Here is a 20,043-nt window from a genome sequence, read left to right as displayed (position 1 = left end):
ATGGAATAGAGTAGAATAGAAAATATGGAATAGAATAGAATAGAATAGAATAGAATAGAAAATATGGAATGGAATGGAATAGAAAATATGGAATGGAATGGAATAGAACAATATATGGAAGGGAAGGGAAAGGAGAATCAGAATAGAATAGAATAGAATAGAAAATATGGAATGGAATAGAATAGAAAATATGGAATGGAATGGAATAGAACAATATATGGAAGGGAAGGGAAAGGAGAATTAGAATAGAATAGAATAGAAAATATGGAATAGAATAGAATAATATATATGGAATGGAATAGAATAATATATATGGAATGGAATAGAATAATATATATGGAATGGAATAGAATAATATATATGGAATGGAATGGAATGGAATAGAATAGAATAATATATATGGAATGGAATAGAATAATATATATGGAATGGAATAGAATAATATATATGGAATGGAATAGAATAATATATATGGAATGGAATAGAATAATATATATGGAATGGAATGGAATAGAATAGAATAATATATATGGAATGGAATAGAATAATATATTTGGAATGGAATAGAATAATATATATGGAATGGAATGGAATGGAATGGAATAGAATAGAATAATATATATGGAATGGAATAGAATAATATATATGGAATGGAATAGAATAATATATATGGAATGGAATAGAATAATATATATGGAATGGAATAGAATAGAATAATATATATGGAATGGAATAGAATAATATATATGGAATGGAATAGAATAATATATATGGAATGGAATAGAATAATATATATGGAATGGAATAGAATAATATATATGGAATGGAATGGAATAGAATAGAATAATATATATGGAATGGAATAGAATAATATATATGGAATGGAATAGAATAATATATATGGAATGGAATGGAATAGAATAGAATAATATATATGGAATGGAATAGAATAATATATATGGAATGGAATAGAATAATATATATGGAATGGAATGGAATAGAATAGAATAATATATATGGAATGGAATAGAATAATATATATGGAATGGAATAGAATAGAAAATATGGAATAGAATAGAATAAAATAGAATAGAATGGAATAATATATATGGAATGGAATGGAAGGAAAGGAAAGGGAAAATTAGAATAGAATAGAATAAAATAGAACAAAGAACAAGAAGAACAAGGAAGAGGAGGAGGAGACGGAGATGAAGGAAGAGAAGAAGGAGATGAAGGAAGAGAAGGAGAACAAGAAGAACAGGAACAAGGAGGAGAAGGAGATCCAGGAAGAAGAAGAAGAAGAAGAGGAGGAGGAGGAGGAGGAGGAGGAGGAGGAGGAGGAGGAGAAGAAGAAGAAGAAGAAGAAGAAGAAGAAGAAGAAGAAGAAGAAGAAGAAGAAGAAGAAGAAGAAGAAGAAGAAGAAGAAGAAGAAGCTGCTAAAGCAATCCCTACCTCCCAGCCAGGATGACCTCAAGTAAACCCCAACTTGAAGACTGGAAGGCCGTCTGAATTGACAGGATTAAGGATTGAGTCATACAAAGACAAAGCCACAAAGGATTGACATTCCCTCCCCTCCCCAAGGCTAGACCTGACCCTGACCGCCACCCAGGAAGCCAGATAGGGGCAATACAGATTAGACTATTTTAGAAGATGCAGATTCTTCATCGGTGGGGAAAGGGAATTTCTTTTCACAGAATTGTAAGAAGCCAGGCTGGCCTTGAAAAGAAACGACATTGCATTCCTTTCTAATCTCCTCAGATAAGGCTAAAGCTTGACAATTATATGCAGGAAGGCCTCTGCTAGGCTAGAAACCAGCCTTCACCAGAATTTGCTGATAGGATAGTTACTCTAGGGCAGGGGCGCCAACCTCATGGCCCGCGGGCCAAATCCGGCCCGCGGGGGCCTTTACTCTGGCCCACGGGCCAAATCCAGTTCTCATGGGGCTTAAATCTGGCCCGCGGGAGGTTTACATCTGGCCCACATGGAGTTTAAATCCGGCCTACAGGGGGCTTAAATCCAGCCCACAGGCCAAAGCCAGTCCTCAGGGGGCTTAAATCCGGCCCGTGGGCCAAATCTGGCCCGCATGGGGCTTGAATCCGGCCCATGGCCAAATCTGGCCCACAGGGGGCTTAAACCCGGCCTGCAGGGCAGGCCTGGAAACATCAGGCCTGGCGGCTAAAATGGATCACTTGCGCCCCCACCGCGCCTCGTTTTCACCCTCCATTTTGGGGGGGAGCACAAACGGGCCAAAAAATGGGCCATTCAGTCCATGTTCAGCCGGCCGAGTGCTGCAGGAGGCCATGGGGGGCAAAAACGAGGCGCAGGGGAGCTCATGCGGATCCCCCCCCCCGTGCGATCTCTTTTTGCGAACGTCCGACCCGCAAAACCCACGGGGAAGCCAGATTCCCTTAACGACCGGGTTCCTAACTTATCAACAGCAGTGATTCACTTAACAACTGTGTCGAGGAAGGTTGTGCAGCAGGGCAAAACTGACTTAACAAATGTCTCACTTAACGCACTGGTGTGTGTTTTTCCCCCCCTGTTTTTTTTAAAGGTAAAAATGTTCAATACAAACTATTGGGGGAAAAAACAAATGTCTCACTTAACAACGGAAATGTGGGGGCTCCGTTGTGGTCCTAAATCGAGGACCACCCATAAATGGAGACCTCTCCAGCAGCTTCAGTTCATCAGCTCCTGAATCTTTCTCCTGGTTTTGAATTGACCAGGATTTTACTTCCAACCCATCAGTTTATTATTATTTTTTTTCATTTTATAGACATAAGCACATCAACAGAACACATAAACGCATTAACAAAAATAACCACATAACTTAAAAACAACATAGGAACAATAAGTCCCATCGTATATCATACAGCAGTTCCGAATCGATTTCTTTGCTGTTAGTGTTTTCCCTACTATACATTTCTGTCTTGCATTCATAATCTCCTTATTCGTTATCCATTTTTATATACATTTCTTTATTTATTTAGACTTAGCTACTTATGATCAAGTATTATTTGCCTATATTGTGCTTTATATTTTTTTTATTTATAAATTTTTATTTCTCATATATACATTCACAATTATATAATCTCATAACTGTTGTTAATAATATGTATTTATAACAATTTTTCTCCCCTACAATTGACGATATAATTGAGATTGCTTTCTTACCATCCCATACACCCATCTTATTTTACAACAATCCTATTTCTTCTTCTTTCCTTCCCTCCTTCCTTCCCTCCTTTCTTCTCTCCTTCTCTCCTTCCTTCCCTCCTTCCTTCCCTCCCTCCTTCCCCCTTCCCTCCTTCCTTTCTTCTCTCCTTCTCTCCTTCCCTCCTTCCTTCCCTCCTTCCTTCCCTCCCTTCTCTCCTTCTCTCCTTCCTTTCCTCCTTCCTTTCCCCCTTTCTTCTCGCCTTCCTTCCCTCCTTCCTTCCCTCCTTTCTTCTCTCCTTCTCTCCTTCCTTCCCTCCTTCCTTCCCTCCTTTCTTCTCTCCTTCTCCCTTCCCTCCTTCCTTCCCTCCTTTCTTCTCTCCTTCCTTCCTTCCTCCTCTCCTTTCCCTTCTCTCCTTCCCCTTCCTCTCCTCTGCTCTTCCCCTCTTCTTCCCTTTCCTCCCCTCTCTCCTACTCTTGCATTCCCTCCAATTCTTCCTCTGCTTTTCCCTCTCTCCTTTTCCTCTCCTTTCTCCCCTCCTTCCTATCATTCCTTCTACTCCTCCCTCCATCCCCTCTTTCCGTTGTTGTGTTTACATATTTTCCTCTTCAGGGGGGGGTGACCTGATTCTTTTTTTCCCCCCTAATTGAAGGTTATAAAAAAAGGCAAGATTTACAAAATACAAAATATATTTTTACTGTCATCTATTCTCTTACATGCAGTTATAGGTATACATTCACATAGTTATTCCTTTTCTTTGCCATTCTTATATTATTATTATTATTATTCCATTTAAAAGGGTATAAGGTATAATTTGGAATGTATTATTTACCATCTTTCGCACCTGCTATGACACCACCTTATTTTCTCTTTCTTTTCTTTTCTCCCTCCCTTCCTTCTCTACTTCCTTCCTCCTCTCCTTCCCCTTCTTCCTTCCCTTACTTCTCCCCTACTCCTACCCTCTGTCTTCTCCTTCCTATCCTCTCTCCCTCCCTTTTTCTCTCTTCCTACCTCCTCTTTCTCTCCCTCCCACCCACCTCTCCTTACCTCTTTCTTCTTCCCCTACCTCTCCTCCATATCTCACCTTATTTTCTTTCTTTTCTTTTCTCCCTTCGTTCTCTACTTCCTTCCTTCCTCCTCTCCTTCCCCTTCTTCCTTCCCTTACTTCTCCCCTACTCCTACCCTCTGTCTTCTCCTTCCTATCCTCTCTCCTTCTCTTTTTCTCTTCCTCCCTCCTCTCCTTCTCTTTCTCTCCCTCCCACCCACCTCTCCTTACCTCTTTCTTCTTCCCCTACCTCTCCTCCATATCTCACCTTATTTTCTCTTTCTTTTCTTTTCTCCCTTCGTTCTCTCCTTCCTTCCTTCCTCCTCTCCTTCCCCTTCTTCCTTCCCTTACTTCTCCCCTACTCCTACCCTCTGTCTTCTCCTTCCTACCCTCTCTCTTTCTCTTTTTCTCTCTTCCTCCCTCCTCTCCTTCTCTTCTCTCCCTCCCACCCACCTCTCCTTACCTCTTTCTTCTTCCCCTACAATCTCCTCCACGTCTCACCTTATTTTCTCTTTCTTTTCTTTTCTCCCTCCCTTCCTTCTCTACTTCCTTCCTTCCTCCTCTCCTTCCCCTTCTTCCTTCCCTTACTTCTCCCCTACTTGTAACCTCTTTCTTCTCCTTCCTACCCTCTCTCCTTCTTCCAACACATCAGTTTAAATAACCTTATGTAAGCAAATTAACTTAGGTTACTATTTCTATGCAAATAGTCCTTGATTTATAATTATTCATTTAGTGACCATTTGAAGCTACTGTGGCCTGGGGAAAAATGACTTATGGCCGTTTTTGACATTTACAACCATCGCGACATGCCCTTGGACACGTCACATGATCAAAATTCAGACGCCTGACAACTGGTTCATACTTACGACGGGTTGCAACATCCCTGGGTCATGCGGTTTCCCCCCTTTGCGACCTTCTGGCAAGTAAAATCCCTGGGGAAGCAAGCCAGGTTCACTTAACAACGGCGTTCCTAACCTAATACCTGCAGTGATTCCCTTTAACAACTCTGGCAAGAAAGATCATAAAATGGGACAAAGCTCCCTTACCAAGGGTCTCGCTTAGCAGTGGAAACTTTGTAGTCGTAAGACGAGGACCACCTTGAAGAGGCCTTGGGTTCAAATGTCGCATCTTTTAAGATTGGGAACATGTGTACGTGCAGAATTTACTAGGGGGAATTCTGAGAATTGAAAAGACTAGTCTTTAGGAATGGAGATTTTGCTATCTCTTCAGAAAGACTGGGAACAACCTATTCATAAGCAAAGAGACTCCTGATAAGCAACACAATTAGGCAAGGTGAAGCTGACAAGATTAGCTCAGATTTGCATTTCCCCTTTTGCAGCAAGAGCCAGCCATCACTCCTACGTGACCCTATAGGAATCTGGCAATAGCTATTAAAATATTAAAGGACACATTATTACACAGTGATAGGCATCTCAATCACAAAGGCCCAAAGAATGAATCAAAACCCACCTACCCCAACCCCATTTGATCCACCACCCCAAAAACATGCTACTGTCAACTAAGGTTTCTGGCATCCAAATGAACAGAGAACTTCTCTCCTTATAGCCAGCCTCCATTTTATTTCCAGTGTCTTTCTCCCAGCTTGGGACCGGACTGGATTTTTCTTCTAACAGCAGCCACAATGGGGAATTCTGGGAGTTGAAGTCTTAAAGCTGGTTCTTAAGCCAGCATGGGGAATTCTGGGAGTTGAAGTCCACCCGTCTCAAAACTGGTTCAAAGTCCATCCATCTTAAAGCTGGTTCCTCAGTCAGGATGGGGAATTCTGGGAATTGGTCCACCCATTTTAAAACTGGTTCCTCAGCCAGGAAGGGGAATTCTGGGAGTTGAAGTCCACCCATCTTAAAGCTGGTTCCTCAACCAGCATGGGGAATTCTGGGAGTTGAAGTCCACCCTTCTTAAAACTGGTTCAAAGTCCATCCATCTTAAAGCTGGTTCCTCAGCCTGCATGGGGAATTCTGGGAATTGGTCCACCCATTTTAAAACTGGTTCCTCAGCCAGCATGGGGAATTCTGGGAGTTGAAGTCCACCCGTCTTAAAACTGGTTCGAAGTCCATCCATCTTAAAGCTGGTTCCTCAGCCTGCATGGGGAATTCTGGGAGTTGAAGTCCACGCGTCTTAAAACTGGTTCCTCAGCCAGCATGGGGAATTCCGGGAGTTGAAGTCCACGCGTCTTAAAACTGGTTCCTCAGCCAGCATGGGGAATTCTGGGAGTTGAAGTCCACCCGTCTTAAAACTGGTTCCTCAGTCACAGTGGGGAATTCTGGGAGTTGAAGTCCACCCATCTTAAAGCTGGTTCCTCAGTCACAGTGGGGAATTCTGGGAGTTGAAGTCCACCCGTCTTAAAACTGGTTCCTCAGCCAGCATGGGGAATTCCGGGAGTTGAAGTCCACCCGTCTTAAAACTGGTTCCTCAGCCAGCATGGGGAATTCTGGGAGTTGAAGTCCACCCGTCTTAAAACTGGTTCCTCAGTCACAGTGGGGAATTCTGGGAGTTGAAGTCCACCCATCTTAAAGCTGGTTCCTCAGTCACAGTGGGGAATTCTGGGAGTTGAAGTCCACCCGTCTTAAAACTGGTTCCTCAGCCAGCATGGGGAATTCTGGGAGTTGAAGTCCACCCGTCTTAAAACTGGTTCCTCAGCCAGCATGGGGAATTCTGGGAGTTGAAGTCCATCCGTCTTAAAACTGGTTCCTCAACCAGCATGGGGAATTCTGGGAGTTGAAGTCCACCCGTCTTAAAACTGGTTCCTCAGCCAGCATGGGGAATTCTGGGAGTTGAAGTCCACCCGTCTTAAAACTGGTTCCTCAACCAGCATGGGGAATTCTGGGAGTTGAAGTCCACCCGTCTTAAAACTGGTTCCACAGCCAGCATGGGGAATTCTGGGAATTGGTCTATCCATCTTAAAACTGGTTCCTCAGCCAGCATGGGGAATTCTGGGAGTTGAAGTCCACCCATCTTAAAGCTGGTTCCTCAGTCACAGTGGGGAATTCTGGGAGTTGAAGTCCACCCGTCTTAAAACTGGTTCCTCAGCCACTAAAGGGAATTCTGGGAGTTGAAGTCCATCCATCTTCAAGCTGCTACCACCATAGATTGTAGAACAGCCAAGGCACTCTGTCCATCTCTCCAGAATTCAACGGACCGAAAGAAATAGCTGGATTCAGGTATCTTTTCCGAAGTTGCCCTAAAGTTTCTCCTCCTGGTTTGACCGGAGTCGAACTTGAGGCAGTTGGTCAACTTGCATCAGAAGAGAAAAGAAACCCTCCACCCCTCATTTGTTTTAATTGCATAGCTCAACCCTTTTTATGCTGCTTGACAAAAAGCTCAAGGGAATTTCATCAGATCCAAGATGGAGTTACATTATTCATGAACCGGACGAATCAACTTCGATGATTCAGATGTAAACAGAATTTCCCAGTGAAGGATCTCCATCAACCCAAACCAACACATCTTCTTGACATCCGAGGATTATATAAGATATCTTGGGGAGCCCGAAAAGTGTTTCTCTGTGTCCGAACAGGGAGGCCTAAGGGCTGGATCCCATTTCTGACCTCCTGTTTCCAAACCGATCCCTGTCAATGACCCCCCTCCCCACCATTCGCGGTCTCCTCCCTTCCTCAGCGAGGGTGCGTTTTTCGCCTTTCGATCTCTCTGACAGTGCATTAACTCCATTTGATCCTCTGAATTATTCATCTCCGTGGAAAACATTTCTGGGCACGCATCTCTTTGTTTAATGAGACATTTTGTACCCTGGCACCTGGGCCTCTCTCTTTCTAGACGCAATAGAAAAGCTTCCGGAGTCTCGTCATAAGAGATTTTTTTTTTCCCTCCGGCTCTTCCGAACCTCTCGTTTTGGGTGCAATTCTGGGTTTTTCTCGCTCGAGCATCGATCCGGTCGGAAACTGGAAAGACTTGCTGTCCAAGATTGGTGAGAAAAGTAATTTTGAATCACCTTTGGCTGGACTGGACCCCCAAAAAGCTCATAAGCTTGCAAGCTCTCGAGGGAAACACAGATAAGGCAGGCTTTGGCGGAGGTATAAAAGGACGGAGCCAGAGAGAGAGAGAGAGAGAGGCCAGTCGGACGGAGTGAGTGACAGCTAGACGGCAGAAAGGAACGATGGAGCCCTTGGCAAGAGGCAAAACTCCCTCCCTCTATTGGATCAATAGCCTTTAGATGAGTGTTTGGACACTCAGCATCTGCCTAAGATGTCAACAAGCTCAGGAGATGTGGATGACAAGAAAAGAGGACAGCTTAGACAGACGGTGCAATTGGACCAAAAGCCGAGATGAGGCAGACATGTGACATTTTCACCGAAGGAGCAGCCCTAACGTTACAAGTGATAAATCTCGGGCGAGCACTTCTTCTTTTCGCCTCATAGAAAGGAACCAAGCAGATGATTCAATGGGGGAAACGGAGATCCCCGACGGCAGAGAACAGGGCGTTTATGCCTCCCCAGCCGCCTCGCGTAAATTTCTGTGAAGAAGCAGAAACGACTGTGCGGCAGCCAGAAGACTTACAAATTAGCGATACGAGGAGGTCGCAGGCTATGAGGAGATCTCAGCGCTCCGACGATTGGAAGACGGGCAAGAGAATGATCAAGAGGCAAGTCTCTTGAGGAGATATAGGACAGGATATAGGCCGTGAGAGCAAGGACGAGTCTCGTGGAAGGGTTGATCAAAGACTGTAATCCCTGAAGGTAACCACGACTAAAGGTAAAGGCAAAGATTCCCCTTGCTCATATGCGCTAATCGTTCCTGACTCTAGGGGCCGGTGCTCATCTCCGTTTCGAAGCCGAAGAGCCAGCGCTGTCCGAAGTCATCTCCGTGATTATGTGGCCGGCATGACTAAAAGCCGAAGGCGCACAAGACGGTGTTACCTTCCCACCAAGGGTGGTGATTCCTTTTTTTTTTCCCTACTTGCATTTTTTTACGTGCTTTCGAACTGCTCGGTTGGCAGAAGCTAGGACAGGTCCCGGGCGCTCACTCCGTTAAACGGCGCTAGGGATTTGAACTGCCGAGCTTCCGGATCGACAGCACCTTAGCCGCTGAGCCACTGCCACGACGAAAAGATCATAATCGATTGGACAGGAATAAGTGAGCTGGGCCGTAAGGAAGAGGGGTCGGCAACTTTGCTCCTATGGCCCGCGCTCCGCCTTCCCCTTTGACCCCCAGCAACATTCCCCGCAACTTAAGCTACATTGCCGGCTTGTACGAGAGGGCTTATTATCGCACAGCCCGTCCGAGCATCGCGGAGGATTCGGGAACCGAAGGCTCCGAATCGGAGTCCGAGGGCAGGCCGCGAGGCAGGACCCAGAGACGCCGCCATCTCTTCCGGGGACCCAAAAGAAGGGGAAGGCGCCGGACTCGCTCGGCCCCAGCTCAGGGGAGGATTCAAGGAGCGTCACGCAGCCGTAGCCCCGGGACTCGCAAGAGGGTGCGCTTCGCCGACTCCTTGGGCCTGGAGCTGATCAGCGTGCGGCAGTTCTGGCCCAACGACCTCCCGCAGGTGCCAGAGAGGGTCCACAATCAGCTGAGGCGCGACTCGCTCAGCCACTTCACGCCGTGTTTGCCGTTCTGCCCGCCGGTGAAGGTAACATAGGGGGGTGGGGGGAGGTCCTGCCCAGAAGCACCTCGGGATGGGTTGCTGAGCCTTCCATAAAAGTTAGAACCATGCAATCAATTCAGAGTTTTCTTTACCCCCCAGAAAAGGAGAAGAACAGGGTATTCATTTCCTTGAGGGAAAAAAATCAACAAAACTAGGGCCAATTTCTAACCAGGTCTCGGAAAATTCAACAATGTCTCCCTTACAACAGAAATAGTGCTGCCTCCAGTGGCCACACAGGGGTGCTGTCGTAAGCCAGTTTTAAGCAAAATACCTTTTAGAATAGAATAGAATAGATTAAGGACAGGAATAGAATAGAATAGAATAGAATAGAATAGAATAGAATAGAATAGAATAGAATAGAAGCAGGAATGGAATAGAACAGAAAGGAACAGAAGAGAACAGAATAGAAACAGGAATGTAAGAGAAGAGAAGAGATTAAGAACAGGAATAGAATAGAATAGAATAGAATAGAATAGAATAGAAACAGGAAGGGAATGGAACAGAACAGAATAGAATGGACTAGAATAAGAACAGGAAGAGAAGAGGAGAATAATAGAATAGAATATAGAATAGGATAAAATAGAGAATAGAGAATAGAATAGAAACAGGAACGGAAGAGAAGAGAAGAGATTAAGAACAGGAATAGAATAGAATAGAAACAGGAAGGGAATGGAACAGAACAGAATAGAATAGAATAGAATAGAAGCAGGAACGGAATAGAACAGAAAGGAACAGAATAGAAACAGGAACAGAAGAGAAGAGATTAAGAACAGGAATAGAATAGAATAGAATAGAATAGAAACAGGAAGGGAATGGAACAGAATAGAATAGAATGGAATAGAATAGAATCGGGAACGGAACAGAACGCAATAGAATGGAATAGAATAAGAACAGGAAGAGAAGAGAAGAGAATAATAGAATAGAATATAAAATATCATAAAATAGAGAATAGAGAATAGAGAATAGAATAGAAACAGGAACGGAAGAGAAGAGAAGAGATTAAGAACAGGAATAGAATAGAATAGAATAGAAACAGGAAGGGAATGGAACAGAACAGAATAGAATAGAACAGAATCGGGAACAGAACAGAACGGAATAGAATGGAATTGAATAAGAACAGAAGAGAAGAGAATAATAGAATAGAATATAGAATACCATAAAATAGAGAATAGAGAATAGAATAGAATAGAAACAGGAATGGAAGAGAAGAGATTAAGAACAGGAATAGAATAGAATAGAATAGAAACAGGAAGGGAATGGAACAGAACAGAATAGAATAGAACAGAATCGGGAACAGAACGGAATAGAATGGAATAAGAACAGAATAGAGAAGATAATAATAGAATAGAATATAGAATACTATAAAATAGAGAATAGAGAATAGAATAGAATAGAAACAGGAATGGAAGAGTAGAGAAGAGATTAAGAACAGGAATAGAATAGAATAGAATAGAAACAGGAAGGGAATGGAACAGAACAGAACAGAATAGAATAGAATAGAATAGAATAGGGAACAGAACAGAACGGAATAGAATGGAATAGAATAAGAACAGGAAGAGAAGAGAATAATAGAATAGAATATAGAATACCATAAAATAGAGAATACAGAATAGGATAGGATAGGAAGTGACCTTGGAGGTCTTCTAGTCCAGCCCCCTGCTCAAGCAGGAGAATCTATACCATTTCAGACAAGTGACTGCTCAGTCTCTTCTTAAAAACCTCCATCGCTGGACCATTTACAACTTCTGGTGGCAAGTTGTTCCACTGGTTAATTGTCCTCACTGTTACGAAATTTCTCCTTCATTCCAAGTTGCTTCTCTCTTTGGTTAGCTTCTAGCCATCGTTGGAGAACAAGGGTTTAAAAAAGGGAACCAGTCAGCAAAACCTGTCCGCTCCTATCTATATATAAACTAATCTTTAGAGGGGTGTCCATAGATCCCCCCCCCAAAAAAAAATCAAGAGGGGAGCTACAGGTTAAAGCTCTGCGGAAAATATTTCATTTGAATGTTCATTGCGCATAAAAAGCAGGCAGCTTTGACCACCCCGATGAGCCCCCCCGTTCGCACATCCTTTCGGCCACGTGTTTTCCAGACACGACCCCCCCCCCCCCCGTGTAAAATCTTACAGGTGAAGTTTCCTGGTGCTCGTGGCATCGTTCGTTAATGTTGATAAGCAGATGGGCTGCCCAAAAAATCTAGCCATTCCGTGAGACGGCGGCCGTTTCCTGTATAGCTTCTCTCGTTCCCCTATTTTGCAAAACCTCGTACGGGTGGCCATGCCGAAAGGGTCGTACTGGTGGCCATGCCGAAAGGCTCGAGGCCGAAAGAGAGAAAACAACAAAGTCACAGCCCCACGGCTAGCAAATTTAAACCTGCTGAATAATGCACAACCCAGGCAATGTCAGGAGCTTTCTCCAAGCAGGGCGACTTCCATTACTTCTAATTAAAAAGAATAATAATAATAATAATAACGTCAGTGCATGACAGCCTCGAAAACCTGGCCTGGAAACAGAAAAAGCCTCCGAAATTCATCTTTGAAGAAAAATTCGGGAAATGGGATATGCTCCTCCATGGTGACTTGTACCCAGGAACATGTACATCTTATTTTAAGTGTCTTGAAGGCCATGTCCCAGTATCAAAGCGGGTTTATAAAAGGATGGGCAGTTATTTTCGAGAGAAAATAATATATTAGGCAATTTAACTCGTAACTTGCAAGTCCCCCTCCGCCAAGAAATGGGTGAATAATGCATCTGCGGAATCTCTCTCTTTCTTCTTCTTCCTCTTCTTCTATCTTCTATCTATCTATCTATCTATCTATCTATCTATCTATCTATCTATCTATCTAATATATTTCTATCTATCTATCTATCTATCTATCTATCTATCTATCGTACCATCTATTATCTATCTATCTATCTAATCTATCTATCTATCTATCTATCTATCTATCTATCTATCTATCTATCTATGGTATCATTTATTATCTATCTATCTATCTATCTATCTATCTATCTATCTATCTATCTATCTACGGTATCATCTATCTATCTATCTATCTATCTATCTATCTATCTATCTTTATCTAATCTATCTATCTATCTATCTATCTATCTATCTATCTATGGTATCATCTATTATCTATCTATCTATCTATCTACGGTATCATCTATCTATCTATCTATCTATCTATCTATCTATCTATCTTTATCTAATCTATCTATCTATCTATCTATCTATCTATCTATCTATCTATGGTATCATCTATTATCTATCTATCTATCTATCTATCTATCTATCTTTATCTAATCTATCTATCTATCTATCTATCTATCTATCTATCTATCGCAGTGTTTTTCAACCTTTTTTGTGCAAAGGCACACTTTTTTCATGAAAAAAATCACGAGGCACACCACCATTACAAAATGTTAAAAAATTTAACTCTGTGCCTATCTTGACTATATATAAAGTGTTTTTCCCACGGCACACCTTACACTATGTCACGGCACACTAGTGTGCCACGGCACAGTGGTTGAAAAACACTGATCTATGGTATCATCTATCTATCTATCTATCTATCTATCTATCTATCTATCTATCTATGGTATCATCTATTATCTATCTATCTATCTATCTATCTATCTATGGTATCATCTATTATCTATCTATCTATATCTAATCTATCTATCTATCTATCTATCTATCTACAGTATCATCTATCTATCTATCTATCTATCTATCTATCTATCTATCTATCTAATATATTTCTTTCTATCTATCTATCTATCTATCTATCTATCTATCTATGGTATCATCTATTATCTATCTATCTATCTATTTATCTATTTATCTTTATCTAATCTCTCTCTCTCTCTCTCTCTATTTAGCTATCTATCTATCTATCTATCTATGGTATCATCTATCTATCTATCTATCTATGGTATCATCTATTATCTATCTATCTATCTATCTATCTATCTTTATCTAATCTATCTATCTATCTATCTATCTACACTATCATCTATCTATCTATCTAATATATTTCTTTCTATCTATCTATCTATGGTATCATCTATTATCTATATCTATCTATTTATCTATTTATCTATCTATCTTTATCTAATCTATCTCTCTCTCTCTCTCTCTCTATTTATCTATCTATCTATCTATGGTATCATCTATCTATCTATATCTATCTATTTATTTATCTATTTATCTACGGTATCATCTATCTATCTATCTATCTATCTATCTATCTATGTATCTATCTATGGTATCATCTACCTACCTACCTACCTACCTACCTACCTACCTGCCTACCTATCTATCTATCTATCTATCTATCTATCTATCTATCTATCTATCTATGGTATCATCTATCTATCTATCTATCTATCTATCTATCTATCTATCTATCTATCTATCTATCTATCTATGGTATCATCTATTATCTATCTATCTATCTATCTATCTATCTTTATCTAATCTATCTATCTATCTATCTATCTATCTATCTATCTATCTATCTATCTATCTACACTATCATCTATCTATCTATCTAATATATTTCTTTCTATCTATCTATCTATGGTATCATCTATTATCTATATCTATCTATTTATCTATTTATCTATCTATCTTTATCTAATCTATCTCTCTCTCTCTCTCTCTATTTATCTATCTATCTATCTATCTATCTATCTATCTATCTATCTACGGTAGTATCTATCTATCTAATATCTTTCTATCTATATCTATCTTTCTATCCATCCATCTATCTATATTTTCTGTTCTGCACATGTGCAGAACAATTTTCATTGAAAAAAATGTACCCCCCCCCCTTTTTTTAAATGTTATGCACATGCACAGACCTTTTTAAGTGCAAATGTGCACTTCTGGTGTGCACACCAAAATTTCCGGGCACCGAACTGGTAGTAATGCCGGCAGGAACCCACTCCTGCTCCGGTCCTCCGTATTCTCCTTATCTTTCTGTATTGTTTTCCTTCCCATCAACCCAACTTCCCTTGAATTCAGTGGGTCTTAAGCTGTTTGACCCAATTACCCCTAACTTGGTCTCCAAAAATGTTATTATGCACTTCGGCAACCACAGTCCTAAACTGGATCCCTGACTCACAAATGAGCAATTACAAATTTATCCATCACTCCGCAGAATATGCCCCGATTAGCTCAGTGTCGGGTTTCCGAAAGACGCCCTAATTGATTCATGAGCCTCGAGCCAAGTTTCAAAAGAAAACCAGTCATTTATTAGGAGCACCATTTTGGCAATAGCCTATTGCAGTCAGATCTAAGCCTCATTTGAATTACAGCTGAACATTACCCCTGCTTCTTCCATCCCCTCAGTCTGTGTCATAAATCACATTCCCCAATGAGGTGCACCCCTCACAAACCTGCTGTAGTAATCTGAGATCCGACTCTAGCCGAAGGTACTATATGTGTGGAATGTGTCCCCCCGCCCCTTTCCTCACCATGGCAACTTTATGAGTTGACATTCGGCTCCCCTCAATTTCCAAAAGCGACATGTGTGGAGCCACTGTTGTAATCCTTAGGGCAGGGCTGTGATTGCATGCTTATGGCTGCCATATTGAATTTTTTTTGCCTTTCACGGCACACCCTCTAATAGTGCAACAAAGCTACCATTTCTCTGTCTATTAATCCTTGCGGAGTGGTGCGGTGGCCTAGAGGTGGAGCTCTCGCCTCATAATCAGGAGGTTGTGAGTTCAATCCTAGGTAGAGGCAAATATTTCTCTCTCTGGGCACACTGAGAATATATCTGCTGAACAAAACTCCGCATTGGCAACAAGAAGGGCATCTGGCCATTCAAACACTCTGCTAGCTTCATTCAGTTGCTCAAACTCCACCCCACAAGGTATTACAGGATCATTGAAAGATGATGATTAATCTTTGCTCTCCCGTCGTTTACTTCCCCAGGAATCTTTGAACCTGCAGACTCGGCTGCTGGAGCCAATGTTCCCAGATCCTCTGAGCATGTCCGATTTCCTGCCCCGTCTTCTGGCCCAGTGCGTGCTGCTGGAGGGGGTCCGGGCCGAGGGATCCTGCGTTTCTGGCACCATCCGCGTGATCAACCTGGCCTATGAGAAAAGGGTCTCCGTGCGATACACCTGGGACTTTTGGGCTACTGAGCACGAAGCGCGTGCCTCTTATGCCGCCCCTGCAGGGCGGGACCGAGACCACGCTGACCGCTTTGCCTTCCGGCTGCCTCTGCCAGTCCCGCTCTCCGCAGGGGCGGTCCTCGAGTTTGCCCTCTGCTACCTGGTGGGGGGGAAGGAATTCTGGGACAACAACCAGGGACGTAACTACTCTCTGCGGCCTCCTCCTTGCGTAGCCGAAGAAGACGAATTCCCCAGCCCCATTCAAGATTGCTGCGAAACTGGCTGGATACACTTTCTGTAGGCAAAGCTCTCTCTCCAGGGAAGAAGAAAAGACGTGTTGAAACCTTAAGTGTGATCGGAAAAGTAGAAGATGAAGGTTGAAACCCAAAGGTACACAGCCATGCGGGCACCCACACTCACAAACACACCAGAATGGACACTTGGATTTGCTTCCTGTTCCTCCGCTTTTCACTAAACCATGAGTTCAGCAACCTGTGGCTCCGGAGCTGCATGTGGCTCTTTCATCTCTCTGCTGCGGCTCCGGAGCTGCATGTGGCTCTTTCAATTCTCTGCTGCGGCTCCCTGTCGCCGCTTGGCTCTACAAATGATAGGGCTTTCAGTTAGGACAGGTAGAGGAAAAAGGACGCTACACTAGGAGGAGACTTTATGGTGCGGGAACCGGACTGCCGGTCGAACTGAACGGGAGGGGGGGTTCCGTTTAGGACCTTTGTGGCTCTTTGAGCGTTTAAGGTTGCCGACGCCTGCACTAAACCAACACCCGCTGTTTGTAGCTTTTGCGATCCCCGTCACAGCATCCGCACAACCCCCCGACCATTGGATCATCGCCTTGCAAGGAGGACCACTCCCTGTTTTAGACTCGCTGACTTGCTTGCAACCCAAATCCGGCGTCGATGTTGAGCGGGGAAGTCACCTTATGGGGGTTCCCCGCCCCAAAAGATAAAGGGCAGAGACGTCCGCGAGAAAAAGTAAAAAAAAAAAAACAACCTCAAAAGGTGAGCCACAACGATGTCATCAAAGATCGGAGTTCTACTCTCCCATCTTGTAAAGCTAACCTTGACAGCCTGGCGATTTTGGAGAGAAAGGGATCGCAATAAAAGAGAATAAGAGAAGAGCAACCAAGATGATTTGGGGACTGGAGGCTAAAACATAGGAAGAACGGTTGCAGGAACTGGGGATGTCTAGTTTCGTGACCCGTCAAAACCGCGGTAGACAAAAGCGCGCTCGACGAAAGCGCGTACCTGACGTCATCAGCAGCGCGACGAAAAAAATTAAAAATAAATTAAATTGAAATTAAAATAAAATTAAAGCAAGCCGATTCACATAAAGGTAAGGGTTAGGTTTAGGGTTAGGTTTAGGGTTACGTTAAGCGTTAGGGTTAGGTTTAGCGTTAGGTTAAGGGTTAGCGTTAGGTTTAGCGTTAGGTTAAGGGTTAGGGTTAGGGTTAGGGTTAGGTTTAGGGTTAGGTTAAGGGTTAGGTTTAGGGTTAGGTTAAGGGTTAGGGTTAGGGTTAGGGTTAGGGTTAGGTTTAGCGTTAGGTTAAGGGTTAGCGTTAGGTTTAGGGTTAGGTTAAGGGTTAGGGTTAGGGTTAGGGTTAGGTTTAGCGTTAGGTTAAGGGTTAGGTTTAGGGTTAGGTTTAGGGTTAGGTTAAGGGTTAGGTTTAGGGTTAGGTTAAGGGTTAGGTTTAGGGTTAGGTTTAGGGTTAAGTTAAGGGTTAGGTTTAGGGTTAGGTTAAGGGTTAGGTTTAGGGTTAGGTTAAGGGTTAGCGTTAGGTTTAGCGTTAGGTTAAGGGTTAGGTTTAGGTTTAGGGTTAGGTTAAGGTTTAGGTTTAGCGTTAGGTTAAGGGTTAGGTTTAGGGTTAGGGTTAGGGTTAGGGTTAGGTTAAGGGTTAGGGTTAGGGTTAGGGTTACGTTTGGGGGGGTTAGGATAAGGTTTTCGCTTTAATTTTAAATTTACCGCTCACAGCGCGATGTTTTCGTCGCGCTGTGATGACGTCACGTACGCGCTTTCGTCGAGCGCGCTTTTGTCTATCGCGCTTTTGTGGTGGAACCGTCTAGTTTAGTGAAAAGAAGGACTAGGGGAGACATGATAGCAGTCTTCCAATATCTGAGGTTGCCCCAAAGAAGAGGGAGTCAAGCTATTCTCCAAAGCACCTGAAGGCAGGACAAGAAGCAATGGGTGGAAACTAATCCAGGAGAGAAGCAACCTAAAGCTAAAGAGAAATTTCCTAATCGCGAATACAATTTAACCAGCGGAATGGCTTGCTTTCCAAACACATCTACATGGCTGAAGGACAGAATTTTTCTTCCATTTCCTGTTTTCCTCGTCTTGGGGGGGAAACATTCTGGATCTCCACTCCAAGGGACTCATTTGCACAGGCTGTTTTCCTCGTTTTTCTGCATGAATGAATGTATTGGCGCTTCGTATCCTATTTTTCCTTCTATGCTGGCTGGTTAAAGGGGAAAAAAAAGAAATCACCCTTGTTATCCCTGATGGGGCGTTTCTTATTATTTTAATCCATGCGTCATGGATCCTGATCAATCGAATGTGTGTGTGTGTGTTTTTTAAGCAGAAATCCAGAAAACCTATTTGAGAAACGGGCCCCTAAGCTGCAGATCAGTGCCTTTATTTGGGGGGGGGGGGAAGCGGAGTCTAATGCAGGGTTTCCCAACTTTGGCAACTTGAAGAGGTCTGGATTTCAACTCCCAGAATTCCCCAGCCAGCATTCGCTGGCTGGGGAATTCTGGGAGTTGAAGTCCAGACCTCTTCAAGTTGCCAAGGTTGGGAAACACTGGGACTCTAATGTTTCAATCACTTCCGTGCTTCACAGATTCCTAAGTTGCTTTCTAGCACAAAACTAAAAGAACTGAATCATGTCTGAACGGCACTCACACAAGAGCGGATAAGAGTCAGGTTCTACATGTAGGCAACAAAAACGAAATGCACAGGGACAGTATAGGTGGCACCTTGCTCAATAGTAGGAACTGTGAGAGGGATCTTGGAGTCCTAGTGGACAACCATTTAAATAGGAGCCAGCCGTGGGCAGCAGCTGCCGAAAAAGCCAACACAGTTCTAGGCTGCATCAACAGAGGGAGAGAATCAAGATCACGTGAAGGGTTAATACCACTTTACAAGGCCTTGGGAAGGCCACACTTGGAATACGGCATTCAGTTTTGGTCGCCACCCAGTTCCTGCAACCGTTCTTCATATGTTTGAGTCTCCAGTCCCCTAATCGTCTTTGTTGCTCTTCTCTGCACTCTTTCTAGAGTCTCCACAACTTTTCTACTATTATCTATCTAGCTACTATCTAGCTACTATCTAGCTGCTATCTATCTATCTATCTATCTATCTATCTATCTATCTATCTATCTATCTATCTATCTCTATCTATATATCTATCTATCTATGGTATCATTTATTATCTATCTATCTACTATCTATCTATCTATCTATCTATCTATCTATCTATCTATCTATCTATCTATCTAATCTATCTATCTATATCTATATCTATCTATTTATCTATCTATCTATTTATCTATCTATCTATCTATCTATCTATCTATCTATCTATCTATCTATCTCTATCTATCTATCTATGGTATCATTTATCATCTATCTATCTATCTATCTATCTATCTATCTATCTATCTATCTATCTATCTATCTATCTATCTAATCTATCTATCTATCTATCTCTATCTATCTCTATCTATCTATGGTATCATTTATTATCTATCTATCTACTATCTATCTATCTATCTATCTAATCTATCTATCTATCTATCTATCTATCTATCTATATCTATCTATATCTATCTATCTATATCTATCTATCTATCTATCTATCTATCTATGGTATCATTTATTATCTATCTATCTATCTATCTATCATCTATCTATCTATCTATCTAATCTATCTATCTATCTATCTATCTATATCTATCTATCTATCTATCTATATCTATCTATCTCTATCTATCTATCTATCTATCTATCTATCTATCTATCTATCTATCTATCTATCTATCTATCTAATCTAGCTATATCTATCTAGCTATATCTATCTATCTAGCTAT

General features: G+C 42.3%; 1 protein-coding gene across 1 annotated transcript; it reads left to right on the top strand.

Annotated features, from left to right (window-relative positions):
• The first annotated feature begins 9,351 nt into the window (after positions 1–9,351).
• On the top strand, positions 9,352–16,500 carry PPP1R3E (protein phosphatase 1 regulatory subunit 3E). The gene is made up of 2 exons (XM_014059251.2): positions 9,352–9,804; positions 15,765–16,500. Exons 1-2 carry the CDS (start codon positions 9,352–9,354, stop codon positions 16,245–16,247), a joined length of 936 nt encoding a protein of 311 aa, XP_013914726.2. The 3' UTR covers positions 16,248–16,500.
• The last annotated feature ends 3,543 nt before the right edge of the window (positions 16,501–20,043 follow it).

Source organism: Thamnophis sirtalis, unplaced genomic scaffold, assembly GCF_051295495.1.
Source record: "Thamnophis sirtalis isolate CommonGarterSnake01/CBP01778 unplaced genomic scaffold, rThaSir2_p1.2 scaffold_4, whole genome shotgun sequence".
Lineage (NCBI taxonomy): Eukaryota > Metazoa > Chordata > Lepidosauria > Squamata > Natricidae > Thamnophis > Thamnophis sirtalis.
The sequence above is the reverse complement of the archived record's forward strand: the minus strand, read 5'-3'. Positions and strand labels throughout refer to the sequence as shown.

What these genes read in the sequence shown, in the direction of transcription:
- PPP1R3E (XM_014059251.2), top strand. Translation starts at nt 9,352, where the DNA reads ATGGCCCGCGCTCCGCCTTCCCCTTTGACCCCCAGCAACATTCCCCGC. An exon ending in CGTTCTGCCCGCCGGTGAAG is followed by an intron (nt 9,805 to 15,764) that starts GTAACATAGGGG and finishes TTACTTCCCCAG; the next exon opens with GAATCTTTGAACCTGCAGAC.